The following is a 19749-nucleotide window of genomic DNA, read 5'->3' on the forward strand; positions in this document are numbered from 1 at the left end:
TTTCCTTTACAGACAAGGAGCCTTTGCCATCTCACTCTGATAGCTTTCAATATAAACCTCTCTCTCCAATCTGACTGTAACTGGAGACTCAAGTAAAACGTGTTCATAATTGATGCTTGGCCTAAATTCCAGCATCAACACTGGCTATACTTGCAATTATAATCATTATGTAGACTCTTAGTATTTATTTCCACTCGTTTATGCCCAAGTCAACCATTCTCAGCTAATGTAAACACACATTCATGCTTATTCTGTTAACTCTTTTCTCTAGGTGACCCACCAAGCAGGGCCCTATCAGTGCACACATTAAAACATAGTACATTCTGGTTTCACAGGGACAGAGGGAGAATCTAAGACTACCATTAGAGTAGTGGTAAAAATAGCTGATGCTGAGACAGAACATGATGGTTATTTTGGCTGACAGTTTTGGTTCTCCTTCCAGGGAGATGAAGTATGCTACAGACCAGCCACCTGTACCTGATAATGATGTCTTCATTAAATATTTAGCCAGCTTCTCTCATAGCTGCCACCATCCAGACCCTGCAGAAAACTCCAAACGCTCCCAATGAACCTCCCAAGTCACACGTGTTTTTCTACACACTGATCAGACGTTCTTTGAAAGCTATCAGAATGTCATGTGTGGTTTGTCATGTGTGGGTGTTGTGTGATCTCAAACCACAGGCTCTATTTACTGTGAAAGCATGCTGGACTAATGTGCATCAGAGCATGAACGTTGCATGCTGCTGTGGTAGAGTAGAGCTATAACAGAGCCTCTGGGAGGGAGGAACCACACCATCATATTACATGACCATGCTATGTTGGGAATACGAGAGTTACAGGATGGCTTTTATTCCCAGTTGAATGGGAAGTGATCTGTCTGTGTGTGTGTGTGTGTGTGTGTGTGTGTGTGTGTGTGTGTGTGTGTGTGTGTGTGTGTGTGTGTGTGTGTGTGTGTGTGTGTGTGTGTGTGTGTGTGTGTGTGTGTGTGTGTGTGTGTGTGTGTGTGTGTGTGTGTGTGTGTGTGTGTGTGTGTGTGTGTGATTCCAGCTGCCGGCCGACCGAGAGGAGGCAGTGTTGGCAAATTTGTTGCTTTCCTCCTCCTGGACTGTATTGTTGGTACATGTTAGTCATTAAAGGACGAAGTGTAAAGTCTCTCTTTATCAGTTGGTGAGAAACACAGGTTACGGACAGTGACTGCTGTGTAGGATTGACTTTAACAACAGATGAATTCACGTGGTATTTAAGAGTAATCTCTCCAAATTTACAAAGACAGAGATGAGATGAAGTGACATGGGTGTGGAACATTTTACCCTGTGTTATGATATAGAAGTTGACATTTATTGATGTGAAGTATCACATACTGATCATGTCTGGTTATTTATGTGTTGTTGACTGTTTATTGGGGTCATTGAAATCCCTCATTGTTTCACAAATGGGATGTTTTACCTTAAATCATTGCCATTCTGTACAATACATTGGGACATGATTTTGCACCATGATTTTAGATAACATGCAATATGTTCTATCACTGTTCTATTGCATTTCGTTTGGAGATGCCTGCATTGTGAGGCATTTGCTATTCCCACAGCTCCCCAAGGTGCTGATTCAGCAAGAGCTTTTCTGAGCCTGTAGGGAACATTAATGTACACGGAGTGTTAATGGGATTCTGCTCAGAATTCTTCACGTCGGTTCAGAAGATTTTCTGTTCTTCCACCCACTGTATCTGAGAAAGTCTATTAAATCACTTGCTCCTGTATTTCCCCATCAGTCTTAATACTCTACACACTCATTTACATCCTTTCCTCTTTTCCCTCAGTCGCCTGTCTGTCTCACCATCCCAGCTTAACGACTTAGCGAGGATGTGTGTATGAAACAGCATTGGTTCCTTTAAAAATAAACATCACTGTTTCTTTTGTATCACTGGTTAGCGGTTATTCTGCAGAAATCTGATGCACAGTCTATAGCTGGTATTTACTTGATTCATTGTCTGGTATTATTTGCATGGAGAAATATGTGTTGAGATATAATCTTCGGAGAAACTGTATTTATCAGCATGCTATAAATCCAGAAAGTGTCTAATTTTCTCATGTAATCCAGGATTACATGCTACGCCTATCTGAATGATTTGGAGAGGCATGATCCTATGTGAGATTACTAATCCATTCTCAGTTGGGGCTGGGTGCTTGGTTGTCACAGACAATTTACCATCCTAAGGGCATCTATAGCTTTGACAAACATGTTTATACCCATGTATTATGCCTTGTATCTTTCGACCACAAATCATTTTGAATGTCTTGTATAGAATACAATGTATTTAAAGTAGTGGGAGATGGGAGGATAGTACCATCCGTTCTCCTACTAAATATTTCCTGTCACGTTTGGTCAAGACCTCTAGAGAGCATTCTTCAAACACTTTGTTTATTAGTCGAAACCTTACAATTCATGAAACATTTAAAACCAACGGTGATTTATCAACAAGCTACTGATTTCTGTCACAAGTAGTTTGCCTCTTTTGTAATGCAATTGTTGTTTGAGCAGTTTCTGTACACAACTATCTTCTCACAGTGTTTAGCAGTTGAGTGATGACCTTACAGGTGTGTTGTCTAACTTAGTGTTTTTCTTGTGCAGAGGGTCCAAAGGGAAGGACATCAGCACCATCAAGTCCCTCAGAGTTCTGCGAGTCTTACGGCCCCTCAAGACCATCAAGCGCCTGCCAAAGCTGAAGGTACAGTATGGACTTACACTGCTCTACAGTCACACGTATTCACTGCTGTTGTCAGAACATAATCATCAGTGTGTACAGTATCTAATCCAAACACATGTTTCTGTGTGTGTGTGTGTTTGTGTGTGTGTGTGTCCTCTCTCAGGCTGTGTTTGACTGTGTGGTCAACTCCCTGAAGAACGTGTTCAACATTCTCATTGTCTACATGCTCTTCATGTTCATCTTCGCTGTCATCGCTGTGCAACTGTTCAAGGGGAAGTTCTTCTACTGCACCGATGAGTCCAAGGCACTGGAGAAGGACTGCAGGTAGTTCTACAGCATTATGAAATGAAACAGGAGAAGGCATACAGTATGAACATCGTTGGCACCAAGGCACTGGAGAAGGACTGCAGGTAGTTCTACAGCATTATGAAATGAAACAGGAGAAGGCATACAGTATGAACATCGTTGGCACCAAGGCACTGGAGAAGGACTGCAGGTAGTTCTACAGCATTATGAAATGAAACAGGAGAAGGCATACAGTATGAACATCGTTGGCACCAAGGCACTGGAGAAGGACTGCAGGTAGTTCTACAGCATTATGAAATGAAACAGGAGAAGGCATACAGTATGAACATCGTTGGCACCAAGGCACTGGAGAAGGACTGCAGGTAGTTCTACAGCATTATGAAATGAAACAGGAGAAGGCATACAGTATGAACATCGTTGGCACCAAGGCACTGGAGAAGGACTGCAGGTAGTTCTACAGCATTATGAAATGAAACAGGAGAAGGCATACAGTATGAACATCGTTGGCACCAAGGCACTGGAGAAGGACTGCAGGTAGTTCTACAGCATTATGAAATGAAACAGGAGAAGGCATAAGTATGAACATCGTTGGCACCAAGGCACTGGAGAAGGACTGCAGGTAGTTCTACAGTATTATGAAATGAAACAGGAGAAGGCATACAGTATGAACATCGTTGGCACCAAGGCACTGGGCCCAACAGTCTGATAGAGCAAACCATGTAATAACGGTAACAGCTCAGGGGAGGGCTCCCCCTCCAAGGCAGCTGTGGTGGTACAGCCCTGCCTGGCTCTGGCTTGCAGCTTTGAATGCCACTATGCCAGTGTACAATTACTGTATCGTCCCCAATAGAGAGAAGCACAGCCCAGTGCTGCTTTGAAAATGATTGCAGTAATTATGTGTTTTTGTTTGAGGATCCTATTGATTTTTCACAGGGACATGATGTTTTGTCAGTCTATAATCAAAATAGTATCTGAGTATTTATATTTGTGTATGTGTTCATGTGTGCAGTAAGTTGTTCTCCCTCTCCCCTCCCCCTGTTTCTCTCTCTCTCTCCCCTAAACAGAGGTCATTTCCTGGACTACGATAAGGATGAGGTGGCCGCCCAGCCTCGGGTGTGGAAGAAGTATGAGTTCCACTATGACAACGTGCTGTGGGCCTTCCTCACTCTCTTCACTGTGTCCACCGGAGAGGGCTGGCCCGAGTAAGTCCACTTTCCAGGTTCCTTTTGAGTTGCTCTGTAAAGTTGAGGTCTCTGGTGGACTGGTTGCTCTCAGACAGACCGGTAGTAGAATGGGTAAACGGGCCTGGGGATATGTTCTGAGAATGTGCTGTAGCTCTCAAGCAGATACACAGACAGACAGACTGACCGACAGACTGACATTAGAACAGTAGACTGTGAATAAGCCTGCCCTGGGGATATGTTCTGAGAATGTGCTGTGCTAGTCTCTGTAATTGTCTCAAATAACTCATCTATATAAGAACATAATTAAAACTGCATGCAAAATATTTACCATGAAAGATTCTTAAAGCAAACAACCCAATGATTAATTGGGAGTCAGATTAACTACTGTTCTGTGGTTGAGGAAATACATCCGCAAGTGAGATTAGAAGGCTGCAGACTGCCCAGAATAAAGCCGCAAGGATTGTTCTAAGGTAGAAATATGATTATTCTGTTGTAGTCATGCACAATGCTCATGGGTGGTCATCAATCAACAAGATTATTGGAAAAAAACATGCTTATTTCATTTCATAATGTACATAATTTAAATGGACAAACTCCATTCACAACAGGATTCATTTGGTAAGAGACACATTCAGGCAATACTAGGAATAGATTGTCCACCACCTACAGTATATGTCTGATCCTGGCAGAGAAGAGAAATAGGCAAAATAACATTTAGATTCAGAGCATCAAAGAAAATGAATAATTTATCTGAGCAAACCAGAAACCTATCAATATCTAAATTCAAACAATACTATAGAGCCACTTACATATAATAAATTGGAAGATTGTGCATGACTACGGTAGATGAAGGAACCAATTTATATTTTCAGTGTCACAGTATTTATCTGGTCAATATGTCAGTTTGTAACCGTGTGTTATATGTGAAAATATGATTGTATTATAAATTGTATTTTAATGTTTAAGGACTTAGTCCGAATGAGGACAAAATGAGATTAAAATAAAATCAAGCAAAGTGTGCCAGCTTGTCGGGTCAGCACACCAGAGTGCCTTCTGTGCAATTTCCAGCCTGTCCATAATTCTCCTTCTTATTCCAGCTCCTCTGTCCTCCTCAATGAAATCATTGAATGAGCTATGTTATTAAACAATCCAGTGATTTATGATAGGTCAAAATGAAGTCCATTAAAAAGACAGTCCTCATGACCTGGAGGGCTAGGGGTTAGTGGCCAGTCTCTCTCTCTCTCTCTCTCTCACTCAGCTGGACTTTTACTGTAAGGACCATCTTAACACGGCAGATGAAAATTACACAGCAGCAGTTCATGTGGACCAAACTCTAGTTCGTTTTTCATTGCTTGAACACAGTTTTCAAAACTCTACACACTTATCCCATGACTTTAACCACAACCTGCACAACACTGTGGATTTACAGCACTTTGTTCAAATGCTAACACACTGCTGTCAAAACTGTGAACCACACATTCAAAACGGAATAGATTTCAGCCTTGTGCCTTTCAAACACTGCTGATTGCAATTTCAGCTGAAAGGCTAAGCAGGTGTCTTGTTTTAGACTTGTTAGTGAACACACACACATATTACAGTATATATAGGTAGAGCTCAGAAAGACTCATTTTGGAAATGGAACAAGGAAGATGGGTTTGTGGAGGGAGAAGGGTGGCAGGGAGAGGGCGGATGCGTGGAGGAAGACAAAGAAGACAAAGAGCTGTTATTTCAGATGAATTAAGGGCTACACTTATAGACCATGTCATGAACCATGGTCTCTCATTGAGAGAGGCAGGGTTGAGGGTGCAACCCAATCTGCAAAGATCCACAGTGGCATCTGTAATGCGAATTTTCCATCATGCAAACAGGTGATAGTTACATCCTTACAGTAAATGAAAACATTACAGGAATCTATTTTGTATTGCAATTATAGAATATTTACACAGATATATATTACAGTAAGTTTGACCGTAAAATATATTTTTACAACAGGACCCAATGACTGCCCCCAACAGGGGGAAGAGGAAAAATATTTTCAGATGCGCAGGAAAATGCTATTGTTGACATGGTTGTTGTCAACAATGCAATAAAACTGCGGGAGATTCAAGATAGAGTGCTGGCTGATAATGATGTATTTGAAAATGTTAATTCTGTCAGCACAACAACTATTGCTTGAGTCCTAAAGAAACACCAAGTTACAATGAAACAGTTATACATACACTGTACCGTTCGAGAGAAACAGTGAACGGGTAAAAGAGCAAAGATACCAATATGTCCAGGTAAGACGTCTGAGGTTACGTACACAGCTATACCAAATATTTACAGTTTAAAAAAAACACTAGCATTTCTACAGTAAAACTGTGCACTTACTGTTTTTCAGAGAGTAATGGAGGTGGAAGCACTGGAAAGACCACATTCATTTGCATTTATCGATGAAGCTGGATTTAACCTTGCCAAAACACGGCGCAGAGGAAGGAATGTTATAGGTCAAAGGGCCACTGTGGAGATTCCAGGCCAAAGGGGGGGAAATATCACCATGTGTGCTGCAATGGCCAATGATGGTTTGCTTCTCAACACACCACTCATTGGCCCATACAACACAGAAAGGCTTATAGCTTTCCTAGAACAGCTCTATGCTCAGCTAGTGCCAGCAGAACAGGGGGAGCCAGTAAGAACCCCCCAAGTTTTTGTCATAGTTTGCAATAACGTTGCTTTTCACCACTCTGCAGCTGTCACAGATTGGTTTGCAGCACATCACAGATTTATGGTTTTGTACCTGCCTGCATATTCACCCTTCCTTAACCCGATAGAGGAGTTTTTCTCTGCCTGGAGGTGGAAAGTGTTTGGTCACCACCCACATGACCAAATGTTTCTTTTGGAAGCCATGCGTGCCGGATGTGAGGACACGAGTCCAGAGGACTGCCAGGGATGGATAAGGCACTCCAGAAGGTTCTTCCCCAGGTGCATGGCAAGAGAAAACATTAGATGTGATGTTAAAGAAAACCTGTGGCCTGATGCTAGAGAGAGGCAGGATTAGCCCCTCAATTATTTGTTCGAATTACAGTATGTACTTTCAGTTTCTACCTTTTTTTTCTCATTACTGTAATTCCGTAAATTACTACAGACTATTGAAGCAAACTGCTAATTTTCATTTACCTTAAAGAATTGTTATGTTCTAAAAAAATTAATAAATCATGTGAAAGAATGTCACTCTTTTCTTTGAAGAAAATATTACTTTTGTATGAAGTCACTGAAATTGTTCAAATTGTAAAGATGAAAAGTTTGTATTTTCTGTATTGGTGTTTGATGCTAGTGTTTTTACTCTCAGTGTGTTCTGAGTGACAGTGTGTGTTATCTCAGTGAGGGTTGTGTCAGGACCCGGTTGCGAACCCGGGTCTCCGGAGTGAGAAATAGTCACTTAACCAACTGAGCCACGAATAGTCGGCAGAACCCAGAAGATGAGGCAGACACAGCAGTACTTGAGACGGTGTATTTAATGAAGTAAAAAGGGAAGTTCTTCAGGAAAACATGTAACTCCACAACCTCAAAAGTAATTCCACAAGAACAAAGGTAATCCTCCAAGACAAAAAGGTAAATCCACAAGGTGGAAGGTAAAGCACAAAAAGCCTCAAAAGATACTCAAAAACAAACAAACAAGAACAAAAAACAGAATTCTACAAGAGAGTCCACCGGGATCAACAAGAGTTCACAGAGTACTAGGGCTGGGTGCTAACATACAAACACAGAGCAAAGAACTGAGGAAAACAAAGGGTTTAAACACAATCAGGGGAAACGAGGCACAGGTGCAAATAATAATAGGGATCAAGGGAAAACAAAAGGTCAAAGGGCACAATGGGGCATCTAGTGACCAAAAACCGGAACAACCCTGGCCAAATCCTGACAGGTTGTGCATAGTGTTTGGCTGCACTGAGCGTGTTTTGAGCCATGTGTTAAGAGTTGTGTTGCTTGGAATGAGTTTTGCAGGTGATGTGAACTGTTTAGCTCAGGTGACTGTTGGTAGTGCAGACTGTAGTTAGAGTTTTGCACATGTGACTCCAATTGTGCCCACTGTCGTTTAGCAATCGAAAAAAAACTAACCTTTGTATCAGCAACGTTGAACATTAATCACATACCTATTACATTTTAACAAAGGATTTTAATTGCCTATGTCCCTAATTTTAGATATTGAACTTTAAATAGTTGAATCGTTTCCAGTTAGGTTTTAGTCATATTGTAGTTACTGTAGGAAACTTGGTAGCAGTTTAACCAAAGCTGACTGTTGTTGTGGGTGGTTCCATATATTGACAGCATGGTTCCTGTGTTCCTCTCCAGTGTTCTGAAGCACTCTGTGGACGCTACCTTTGAGGACCAGGGTCCCAGTCCAGGCTACCGTATAGAGATCTCCATCTTCTACGTGGTCTACTTCGTGGTCTTTCCCTTCTTCTTCGTCAACATCTTTGTGGCCTTGATCATCATTACCTTCCAGGAGCAAGGGGACAAGGCCATGTCAGAGTGCAGCCTGGAGAAAAACGAGGTACAGCACGGGCGATAACTCACTTTGAAGCAAAGCAATAACAATTCGTATTTCTTCCAAGTATACTTTCTTCATTTGTGACGTGTTGGACATCAGTGCCCTGTGCAGTGCAAAGCTCACAATGCTCTGTAGATGTTACCACCCTTATATAATGCTGAGTACTCAGTGCAGGTACAGTCTTTCTCTCACTGCTGCTGCTGTTTTTTATGCTGGGTTCAGTTGTGCGTGTTGAGTCGGAGAGGCTGCAGTGGATCCTGCAGTAGCAACAGATGCAGTACAGCCTACTTGGTGAGTGCCAGTGTGAAAGGTCCACGATTCATTCTGGAGCCCCATCTGTGGTTCCACAGGCGGACACCAACCCAGCGAGTCATCCCCTATCCCCCTTCCTCATTTCTACCAGGACCCCATTAGGCAACCACAGATAGATATACAGTTTCTCCCTCTGTCCCTATTCTGAACTAACACAACAGATACGTCTCCCTGTGTCTGTTTGTTTGCTAACCTAACCTGACTCGGCTAACTGGAGCCAGAGTACAGCCAGGAGGAACTAGCCATGTATCCATCCTCTGGATTCAGACATCTCCTCTGCACATGGCTCTGATAGAATCAGGACTCTCTGCTTGCTGTCTCGTAAGATATGAGTTGTTTTCTTCACAGTATTTCCGTCTGAGTTGATGACACAGAGTCAGTGGTCCTGATGAAGGTAATGGTTGAAAGAGTGATGGATTGATAACTGGTGATTGGTGCTGATGGTCATGATGATGAGGAAATGGATGGTGAATTTGAAAGGGAACATCGGACGCATGTCTTTTCCGTCTCGTTCTTTTCAGAGGGCCTGCATTGACTTCGCCATCAACGCCAAGCCACTGACGCGTTACATGCCAGAGAACGTGGAGTCCTTCCAGTACCGGATGTGGAAGTTTGTGGTGTCACCCCCGTTTGAGTACGCCATTATGATCATGATCGCCCTGAACACTGTGGTGCTCATGATGAAGGTTGGTACAGTCCATCACAGTCACAAAAAAATACAGTAGGATATAACTATGGCCTGGAGATTTTCCTTGTCTGATCGAGTGGTCAGGAAAAACTCCTATTCACACAGTGTTGATGTTTTAGGAGGTATATTAGCTATCTGCTTATTAAGTTTCTCGTTCTCTCCCTCTCTCTCTTTCACACACTCTCTCTCTCTCTCGCTCGCTCTCTCACACACTCTTTCTCACTCTCACTCTATCTCACTCCCTTACCCACCCTGCACCAGTTCCATGGAGCTCCAGACTTCTACGAGGCCATGTTGAAGCACTTCAACATGGTCTTCACTGCCCTCTTCTCTCTGGAGTGTATTCTGAAGATCATCGCCTTCGGACCACTGGTGGGTTTACTGTCCTCCTTCCTCTTTATCTGCATGCTATCAATATGGCAAAGGTTATCAATGATTTGAAGGTGCACTGCATGCCTTGAGTTTGTGAGTGATTTTCAATCCCTTCTCGTTCCAGAACTACCTGAAGGATGCCTGGAACGTGTTTGACTTTGTGACCGTGCTGGGAAGTATAACTGACATTGTGGTCACAGAAATCAATGTAAGCTAAGAAATCAGCAGAGCACACAATGTGCTTCTTCCACCTTCCTCTATATACATTACAATACATGGTAGCCCTTTCCTGCAGTCAAATGACCAAACCGCCCTCTTGGGGCCTCATGGGTGGAAGGTTATTCATATTTTTCATAATTTCATAAATGATAAACATGTATTTTTCAAACACCGAAAATCTGGTGTCAAACGGTTTTGTTACATTTTTGTCGTCTGTGGTGTATATAAAGTATTATATGTGGATGCAAACCAAAATTAGATACATTTCAACTCTATATCTGCCATAGTGTCTTATTTTTAAGCTCTTAACCATTTGTGTGAGGTTGTATACTTTTGTTTCAAAGTAGATTTGTTTAAGACGAGCAAGAAACACTCTGTGTGGCCCTGATTTATCTCACTGCAGTAAAAGGTTAACAAGGCAAAGTATTGATAGTTTAGTGACATGCAGAGACATAAGGCTGTATAGACAGTTTGTGTAAACAGAGTCGGCTTGACCTGTACACAGGCTCAACCCTGATGTGCTGAATAGCCGTCTCAGCAAAGATGGCTTCGCTCAGGCCCAGAGGGGGAGAGAAGGAGATAAAGAGTTTGTGAACAGAGCTACATGTTAACATTATTGATTCTTCACTGATGCCTGTTATGGGCTCTGAGTGAAAACGTGAGGCAGTTCAGCTGAGTGCAACAGGGAATGGGATTTGTATCATTATCATCTCCTAGTCATATTATGAGCAAATCTATGTGAATCCTTCAACATGTTTTTGTCAGTCCCTGTAGTACTTTAAAGTTCTCCTACTGTAGTGATACAATATCTGTATCTGTCCAGTATCCTACAGTATCTGTATCATTGTCCAATGCACTGACTGATTTAAGTGTGTGTTTTGAGCTTTACAGGCTTTGTCATTACTGTTTATATTTCTCTCTTTTCCTTGTCTCTCTCTCTCTCTGTCTTTCTTTCACTCCCTGTCACTCTTTCTGCATTGTCCTCTTGAATGTCTTTACTGATGTGCCCACCATCTGCTATGGCTAAACAACTGCTCTTATAGACAACGGTGAGTGCAGTGGTGTAAAAATACTTTTAAGTACTACAGAAGTAGTTTTTTTGGGGTATCTGCACTTTACTATTTATATTTTTGACCACTTTTACTACATTCCTAAAGAAAATTATGTACTTTTTACTCTATACATTTATCCTGACACCCAAAAGTTCTCGTTACATTTTGAATGCTTAGCAGGACAGGAAAATGGACAAATTCATGCACTTATCAAGAGAACATCCCTGGTCATCGCTATTCTCTCTGATCTGGTGGACTCACTAAACACAAATGCATCGTTTATAAATTATGTCTGAGTGTTGGAGTGTTCCCCTGGCTATCCGTAAATTTAAAAAACTAGACAATGTGGCCGTCTGTTTTGCTTAATATAGGGACAATATTATACTTTTACTTTCAATACTTAAGTATATTTTAGCAATTACATTTACTTTTGATACTTAAGTATATTTAAAACCAAATACTTTTAGACTTTTACTCAAGTAGTATTTTACTGGGTGACTTTCTCTTTTACTTGAGTCATTTTCTATGAAGGTATCTTTACTTTTACTCAAATTGAAACTAGACCAACCAAATACAATCATGTTATTTAGTCTGCATTATTGTCGTTATGTAGTGATCTGGGGTCATGTTTTGAATGCCTCCAGTGAATGGGCTGTAAGGTTTTTGTCACCCGGCCCCACAGGACCGGCTTTTGAACCTGAGTTTTCTGAGGCTGTTCAGAGCAGCTCGTCTCATCAAACTACTGAGGCAAGGCTACACCATCCGTATCCTGCTGTGGACCTTCGTCCAGTCCTTTAAGGTGATACACAAACACCTGCACACACAGACACACATACACACGTTATAATGATTGGACCAAGGCGCAGCGTGCGTAGAGTTCCACATATTTTAATAAATCGAAACTCACCGAACAAAAACAAACAAGCCAACATAAACCATTAATCACCTAGATGACCCACCCTAGTCACTATCACGCCCCAACTAACAGAGAATACACTGCTCTCTATGGTCAGGGCGTGACAGAACCCCCCCCCAAACCTGACTCAATAAGGGAGGGCCAGGATGGGCATCTACCGTCGGGAAGTACCCACTCTGCTCGCTGATACGACATCTTCCTCCATGGCAGCTCTGGTGCGGGAACTGTCGCCGGAATATTGGGGTTTCTGTGGCCTACCTCCCAAACTTCGTCGCTGTCCCTCCTTCGCTGCTTCTGCCTGCCTCCATGGCAGGCTCTTCTCTCCTGCTGTTATGTTGTCCCATGTCCAGGATGTTCTCTCCCTAATCTCCTCCACAGACCAGGATGCCATTATCTCCCGGTCACGCTGCTTGGTCCGTTGTTGGTGGGATCTTCTGTCACGTCCGTTGTTAGGAGACCAAGGTGCAGCGTGGTAGACGTACATTATCCTTTAATAAATGAACACCGAACAAAAACAACAAACTGCCAAACAAAACGTGACTCTACAGGCAACTATCCGTAGACAAGATCCCACAAAGCACAATAAGGAAATGGCTGCCTAAATATTACCCCCAATCAGAGACAACGATAAACAGCTGTCTCTGATTGGGAACCATACCAGGCCAACATAAACCATTAATCACCTAGATGACCAACCGTAGTCACTATCACGACCCAACCAACAGAGAATAAACAGTTCTCTAAGGTCAGGGTGTGACACTCACCCACTGCCATGGGCCTAATGATCCCACCCACTCAAGCCTAAAAAATCCTCTACTTCCAGGCCCTGCCCTATGTTTGCCTTCTGATAGCAATGCTGTTCTTCATCTATGCCATCATCGGTATGCAGGTGGGTGCTGCTTCCATTATCTCCTTAAATGTTCCCTCAAAATAATTTGATTATACATGCCTACAGACTAATGGTGTGAAATTGTGTTTTCTATTGAATAAGAAAATTGTTATGCAATGTAAGGCATTTACTGTCATGATCTGTGGGTATAATCGATCCCTTACTTTTCCAGGTGTTCGGAAACATTGAGCTCAACGAGGACACATCCATCACTCACCACAACAACTTCCGCACTTTTCTTCAGGCTCTCATGCTACTGTTCAGGTAAACACATTATTAAATAACCCTGTCCCTGTTTCTCTCCTTCCCTCTCCCTCTCCCTCTCCCTCTCCCTCTCCCTCCTGTGACTGTAAGCCAGGGTTTCTATATATTCTCTTGTAATTGGTGCATGCAGCAGAGTGGGCTGTGTGCTCTGTACTGTGCCAGGCTCCACCCCCCCCCAGGTCTTCTGGGTAGCGTTGCCTGGGAATGAAAGTGGTCTTGTGTCCTCCTCTCCCACTCTGCCACACCATCCCTTTGTCTCCTCAGGGCCCTCCAGTCCAGATCATCAGGTTTATGATGATAGGTTTATATTAGTCGACTAACTCCAGGAAACAGAGATTATTTGAACAGCCATTCTGCTCTGGCCTCTTCCATGTTCTGGCAAGCAGCAGAGTGAGCATGCAGTTTGAGTTGCTACTCGGAAGGATCCTCCACCAGAGTTGGAACAGGAACTGGGAACATGTTTTAGTACACTGTGAACATCTCCAAATGACTCAAAATAAAATCACTTTTTTGTTGTTGCTGTATGTCAATATTTCTGTCCTGTCTGTCTGTCCGTCTGTCTGTCCACCCCTGTGTTCTCCAGGAGTGCCACAGGGGAGGCGTGGCATGAGATCATGCTGTCGTGTTTGAGTCACAGAGCCTGTGATGAGAGGTCAGGCAACCTAGGGAAGGAGTGTGGCAGCGACTTTGCCTACTTCTACTTTGTGTCCTTCATCTTCCTCTGCTCTTTCCTGGTTAGTACTGATGTCATCCAACATAGACACATAACCGTTCGATTTGTGTTGATGTGCAGCACAGGAGGTTGGTGGCACCTTCATTAGGGAGGACTTGCTCATGGTAATGACTGACGTGAAATGGTATCAAATTTCAAATAAAATGTATTTATATAGCCCTTCTTACATCAGCTGATATCTCAAAGTGCTGTACAGAAACCCAGCCTAAAACCCCAAACAGTAAGCAATGCAGGTGTAGAAGCACGGTGGCTAGGAAAAATTGGTGGCCAGTCCTCTTCTTGCTGTGTCGGGTGGAGATTATAACAGAACACGGCCAAGATGTCCAAATGTTCATAAATGACCAGCATGGTCAAATAATAATAATCACAATAGTTGTCGAGGGTGCAACAAGTCAGCACCTCAGGAGTAAATGTCAGTTGGCTTTTCATAGCCGATCATTAAGAGTATATCTACCGCTCCTGCTGTCTCTAGAGAGTTGAAAACAGCAGGTCTGGGACAGGTAGCATGTCCGGTGAACAGGTCAGGGTTCCATAGCCGCAGGCAGAACAGTTGAAACTGGAGCAGCAGCACGGCCAGGTGGACTGGGGACAGCAAGGAGTCATCATGCCAGGTAGTCCTGAGGCATGGTCCTAGGGCTCAGGTCCTCACAGAGAGAGAAATAAAGAAAGAGAGAAAGAGAGAATTAGAGAGAGCAAACTTAGGACACCGGATAAGACAGGAGAAGTACTCCAGATATAACAGACTGACCCTAGCCCTCTGACACAAACTACTGAAGCATAAATACTGGAGGCTGAGACAGGAGGGGTCAGGAGACACTGTGGCCCCATCCGATGATCTACATCAAACACATGGTTTCCATTTACTCAGTTCTAGCCATTATTATGAGCCGTCCTTCCCTAAGCAGCCTCCACTGAGGTGCAGTCTGGTAATAAGACTGAAACGTAGGATTAGTAGTTACCTAATGTTATGCAAAACTATTTAAATACAAAAAAAAATTGATTTGACCTAATGTTATGCAAAACTATTTAGCTGTCGATTTTGTTGTCATACTGTGTCTATTCCTATAAATCCTTGTTAAACCTCTCTTCCAGATGCTTAATCTGTTTGTGGCTGTGATCATGGATAACTTTGAATACCTGACACGAGACTCTTCTATACTGGGGCCTCATCATCTGGATGAGTTCATCCGTGTTTGGGCTGAGTACGACCCTGCTGCCTGGTATGTGTCCCCTGCCCTTTCTCTTTCCCTCCTCCATCTGGCTGGCTGGGGCTCCTACTGTATCTCACCCAGTCAGAGTGGAATCTAGTATTACTGCTACTAGTATGGAGGGGACTGACTGACACTGCCTGACACTTTGTGACTTTCTGACACTCCTCTATGTAGATGGTATGATAGCACCTCCTAGTACGCAGTCAGCCCTCTGATTATCATTGTTCTCTTGAAGCTGTCCTGAAGTTGTTGTTTCTGTATATCTGCTTGTTCTTTTTGCAGCGGACGGATTCGCTATAACGATATGTACAACTTGTTACGAATTATCTCACCCCCTCTTGGCTTAGGGAAGAACTGCCCTAATAGGGTAGCGTACAAGGTTAGCAACCCCAGAACATTTCCTCCACTAGGGTGCTTTGTGTTCCTATGCCAAGAGACAAAAGTGAATGGCTGTGCACCAATGACTCGCCTACACACTAGCTCCTGCCCTTCTAGACTGACTGGCTTTGGTTAATGACGCCGGGCAGGAAACAAAGCTTTCAAAGCCCCAACTTTGCCTGACATTGGAATCCCTACACAATGCCTGCTTTCTATATGGTAGGTCGAGGTATAAAGTGAACACATTCTGGTCTGTACCTGGTCCGTCTCCTATCTATGTACAGTTAGATTAAACATTAATAACTGATGTTTAGTCCCAAATTGATCATTTGATTCAGATCTTGAAAACATCTGAATTGGATCCACATATTTCCATACTGTAATGTGTTTTTGGGATCCTAGATGTAAACGTTGTAAAGAGAAGAGAAGGCTTTAATTAATTCTGGCATTGATACCTTTGTTTCCGTGCTCTTGGTGAACCCCCTCCCCCTGGATGTCTCTCAGCATGCGGAAGCAGACATCCTCACTACGTACGATGCTGTCATTCTCTCCCCATTAGCATCCTGGGTGTTCTGCGTCTCACTACAGACTCACTCTTCCATTCCATGTCTCCCCTCAGGGATCTGAGCAGCTCACTTCTTCCTGAGCTGAGTTCACCACCGCACTGATGCATCCCTGGTCCACCGTGGCCAAAGATGGCATCCATCTCCATGTCACTACTGGAAATCTAAATAACACAGATTTCTGTTTTTTGTTTTTTCCTTTTGGTTAATTTGGATTTATTTTTTCCTTTGTATTCCTCTCCTCCTTCTCTAACTTCCCTATTCTTCTATATTTGTTTTTTTGTTGTTTCCTACTCTGTGAAGTGGCCATATCAAGTACCTCGATATGTATCAGATACTCCTCCACATGTCCCCACCCTTAGGTTTGGGAAAGAAATGTCCGCCAAGAGTCGCCTACAAGGTAGCCACTCCCTCTGCTTGACCTGTCTTCCCATTGGCTTAACCTCCTGCCAATCTCTGTGCTCTGCAATGTTCTCTTGTTTGTTTTGCTAGCGCTCTGATCTTTTTGGTGCACCTCCCTCCCCCTCTTTCTTTGGAGCAGCTGGTGTGGTGATGTCCACTAAAGGCAGAGAGAAACAGTAGACCATGAGATACATACTGTATCAACACTATGTGAACACTTGTTACTAAGCATTTTGTTACATTTACAGTGGTAGGTGTTAAACTCCTAAAATATGGATAATAATTACATCATAATATTTCATATAATCCATTCTCTGTCATTTAATACATCCAACACAGCAGACATGCACAGATGAATAATTGGAATAATCTGTATATGTTATTTTACAGTGCATACAAAACGTAGACCTATCGAGGACTGTCCCCAGACAATTTCAATCATGTATCAATCAATATACAGTCTTATTTGAAAGGGGTTTAGGGTTGCTCTCCCTCTCCCTTACCTTATTTGAATCTATCCCCCGAGTTGTGCCTACTGAGGGTTTTTGTCCTGCCAGTGTGTGTGGCTTCTGTGTGTTTTACTCCCTCTGTTTCTATCTCTCATTCTCTCTCATCCTTTCTTTCATCTCTACTTTCTCTCTATCGATGGGTGTTCCCATGTGTGGGTAGGTGTGTTTGTCTCACCCCTCCCCTCCTCCTCCTCTCTCATTCTGACTTGGGTCAGCCTTACTTTTGCACTGCCTCTGATAGTAGGTGAATGCTTTTTGTGTTCAGGGGAGCTCAACTCTACCACAATAGCTTAAATATCAAACATAGTGCTATGTATGCATGTAGTGGTGTAGATATCATCCCTTTGATAAGCAGTTCAGGTTATTTTGAATGGACTGTGTGTGACACGGGGTTTTTCTGTAGATGCTAGGTCTTAGTCCTCAATTGACTTGAGCAGGACTGATTATTTTTTCAACTAATTTTATGATTGTTAGGAGGCAACCACAGAGTCGAGCTCCTGAGATCTTTGAGGCACTTCCATGGTTATGCGTACATGCCTTTTCTCACCATTATTTTGATCAATGTCAGTCTTGCACCGGTGCACTTTGACTTGCAGCATAGTGCATACTGTAGCCAATAGCAGTGAATGGCAATGTTTAGTTTGTCTCCTTGTTGTACTAGTTGAGAAAGCGTTTTGTGTGCTGTAGTTAAATTATCCCGACCAAATCCTAAAACCTTCCATATGATTCATTTACAAGACCAAATCTGAAGAACGAACAATCACATCTTATTGTATTGTTGAAATAAAAGCATGGTAAAGCACTCAATATACTCTACATGAGTCCTCTGTGAATATTACCAGCAGCACACAGTCTGGTTTCTCCTGATTGGCCAATGGTCTGGCTGAAGTGTTAACAGTAAAAGTGTGTTCTAACCTTCCCTCCCTCCACACACTCTCTCCAGCGGCTAGTCAAGATGAACATGCCCATCGCTGATGACAACACAGTCCACTTCACCTCTACACTCATGGCCCTGATCCGGACGGCTCTGGAGATCAAACTGGCCTCAGGTCAGACAGCTCTGTCCCCTCTCTTTCCCTGTACTCTGCCCTCTCCCCTGTCCCCTCTCTTTTCCTATTCTTTCCCTTCTCCCCTGTCCCCTCTCTCTTCCTATCATCTGTCCCCACCCCTGTCCCTTCTCTCTCTCTCCCCCTGCCCCTTCTCTCTGCCCTCTCCCCTGTCCCCTCTCTTTTCCTATTCTCTTCCCTTCTCCCCTGTCCCCTCTCTCTTCCTATCATCTGTCCCCACCCCTGTCCCTTCTCTCTCTCTCCCCTGCCCCTTCTCTCTGCCTCTCCCCTATCCCCCCGCCCCCTCTCTCTCCCTCCTCCCTGTCCCCCTCCTCTGTTCCCTCTCCCTCCCTATCCTGTGGCCCCTCTTGCCTGTCCACTCACCCCTCTCTTTTCTCTCTCCCTATCCTTGCCCTGTCAGCTGCTGGGTGTCTGCTAAAATTCCACTGCCCAACACACTCTTGGAATTGGTGATTCATGATAGGAGCGTTGCATACTGTGCCTCTGGAATCTATCCTTCACTTTTAATGAGGCCAACTTGATTAGATCCCTACAAATCAGCTGGGCTAGACAATCCGGATCCTCTCTTTCTAAAATTATCAGCCGAAATTGTTGCAACCCCTATTACTAACCTGTTCAACCTCTTTGGTATCATCTGAGATCCCCCAAAGATTGGAAAGCTGCCACAATCATCTCCCCTCTTCAAAGGGGGAGACACTCTAGACCCAAACTGTTAAAGACCTATATCCATCCTGCCCTGCCTTTCTAAAATCTTTGAAAGCCAAGTTAACAAACAGATCACCGACCATTTTGAATCCCATCGTACCTTCTCTACTATGCAATCTGGTTTCCGAGCTGGTCATGGGTGCACCTCAGCTATGCTCAAGGTCCTAAACGATATCATAACCGGCATCGATAAAAGACAGTACTGTGCAGCCATCTTCATCGACATGGCCAAGGATTTAGAGTCTGTCAATCACTGCATTCTTATCGGCAGACTCAAGAGCCTTGATTTTTCAAATGACTGCCTCACCTGGTTCACCAACTACTTCTCAGATAGAGTTCAGTGTGTCAAATCGGAGTGCCTGTTGTCCGGACTTCTGGCAGTCTCTATGGGGGTGCCACAGGATAAAAATTCTAGGGCCGACTCTTTTCTCTGTATATATCAATGATGTCGCTCTTGCTGCTGGTGATTCTCTGATCCACCTCTACGCAGACGACACCATTCTGTATACATCTGGCCCTTCTTTGGACACTGTTAACAAACCTCCAAACAAGCTTCAATGCCATACAACACTCCTTCCGTGGCCTCCAACTGCTTTAAAATACTAGTAAAACTAAATGCATCCTTTTCAACCGATCGCTGCCCGCACTCGCACACCTGACTAGCATCACTACTCTGGACGGTTCTGACTTAGAATATGTGGACAACTACAAATACCTAGGTGTCTGGTTAGACTGTAAACTCTC

General features: G+C 43.4%; 1 protein-coding gene across 1 annotated transcript in view; it reads left to right on the top strand.

The window, feature by feature from the left end:
* The window catches only part of LOC124034454 (voltage-dependent N-type calcium channel subunit alpha-1B-like), a 105318-nt gene that overhangs the window by 68887 nt on the left and 16682 nt on the right, over positions 1–19749 (top strand). The window contains exons 21-35 of the mRNA XM_046347683.1: positions 2629–2725; positions 2868–3028; positions 4075–4212; positions 8527–8728; positions 9559–9723; positions 9987–10097; positions 10222–10305; positions 11360–11365; positions 12051–12167; positions 13108–13173; positions 13346–13437; positions 14021–14171; positions 15263–15390; positions 16626–16722; positions 18177–18282. Of these exons, the coding sequence (XP_046203639.1) occupies positions 2629–2725; positions 2868–3028; positions 4075–4212; positions 8527–8728; positions 9559–9723; positions 9987–10097; positions 10222–10305; positions 11360–11365; positions 12051–12167; positions 13108–13173; positions 13346–13437; positions 14021–14171; positions 15263–15390; positions 16626–16722; positions 18177–18282 (1721 nt within the window). The remainder of the gene's footprint in view (positions 1–2628; positions 2726–2867; positions 3029–4074; positions 4213–8526; positions 8729–9558; positions 9724–9986; positions 10098–10221; positions 10306–11359; positions 11366–12050; positions 12168–13107; positions 13174–13345; positions 13438–14020; positions 14172–15262; positions 15391–16625; positions 16723–18176; positions 18283–19749) is intronic.

The sequence above is a fragment of the Oncorhynchus gorbuscha genome, linkage group LG04 (genome assembly GCF_021184085.1).
Source record: "Oncorhynchus gorbuscha isolate QuinsamMale2020 ecotype Even-year linkage group LG04, OgorEven_v1.0, whole genome shotgun sequence".
In the NCBI taxonomy this organism is placed as follows: Eukaryota; Metazoa; Chordata; class Actinopteri; order Salmoniformes; family Salmonidae; genus Oncorhynchus; species Oncorhynchus gorbuscha.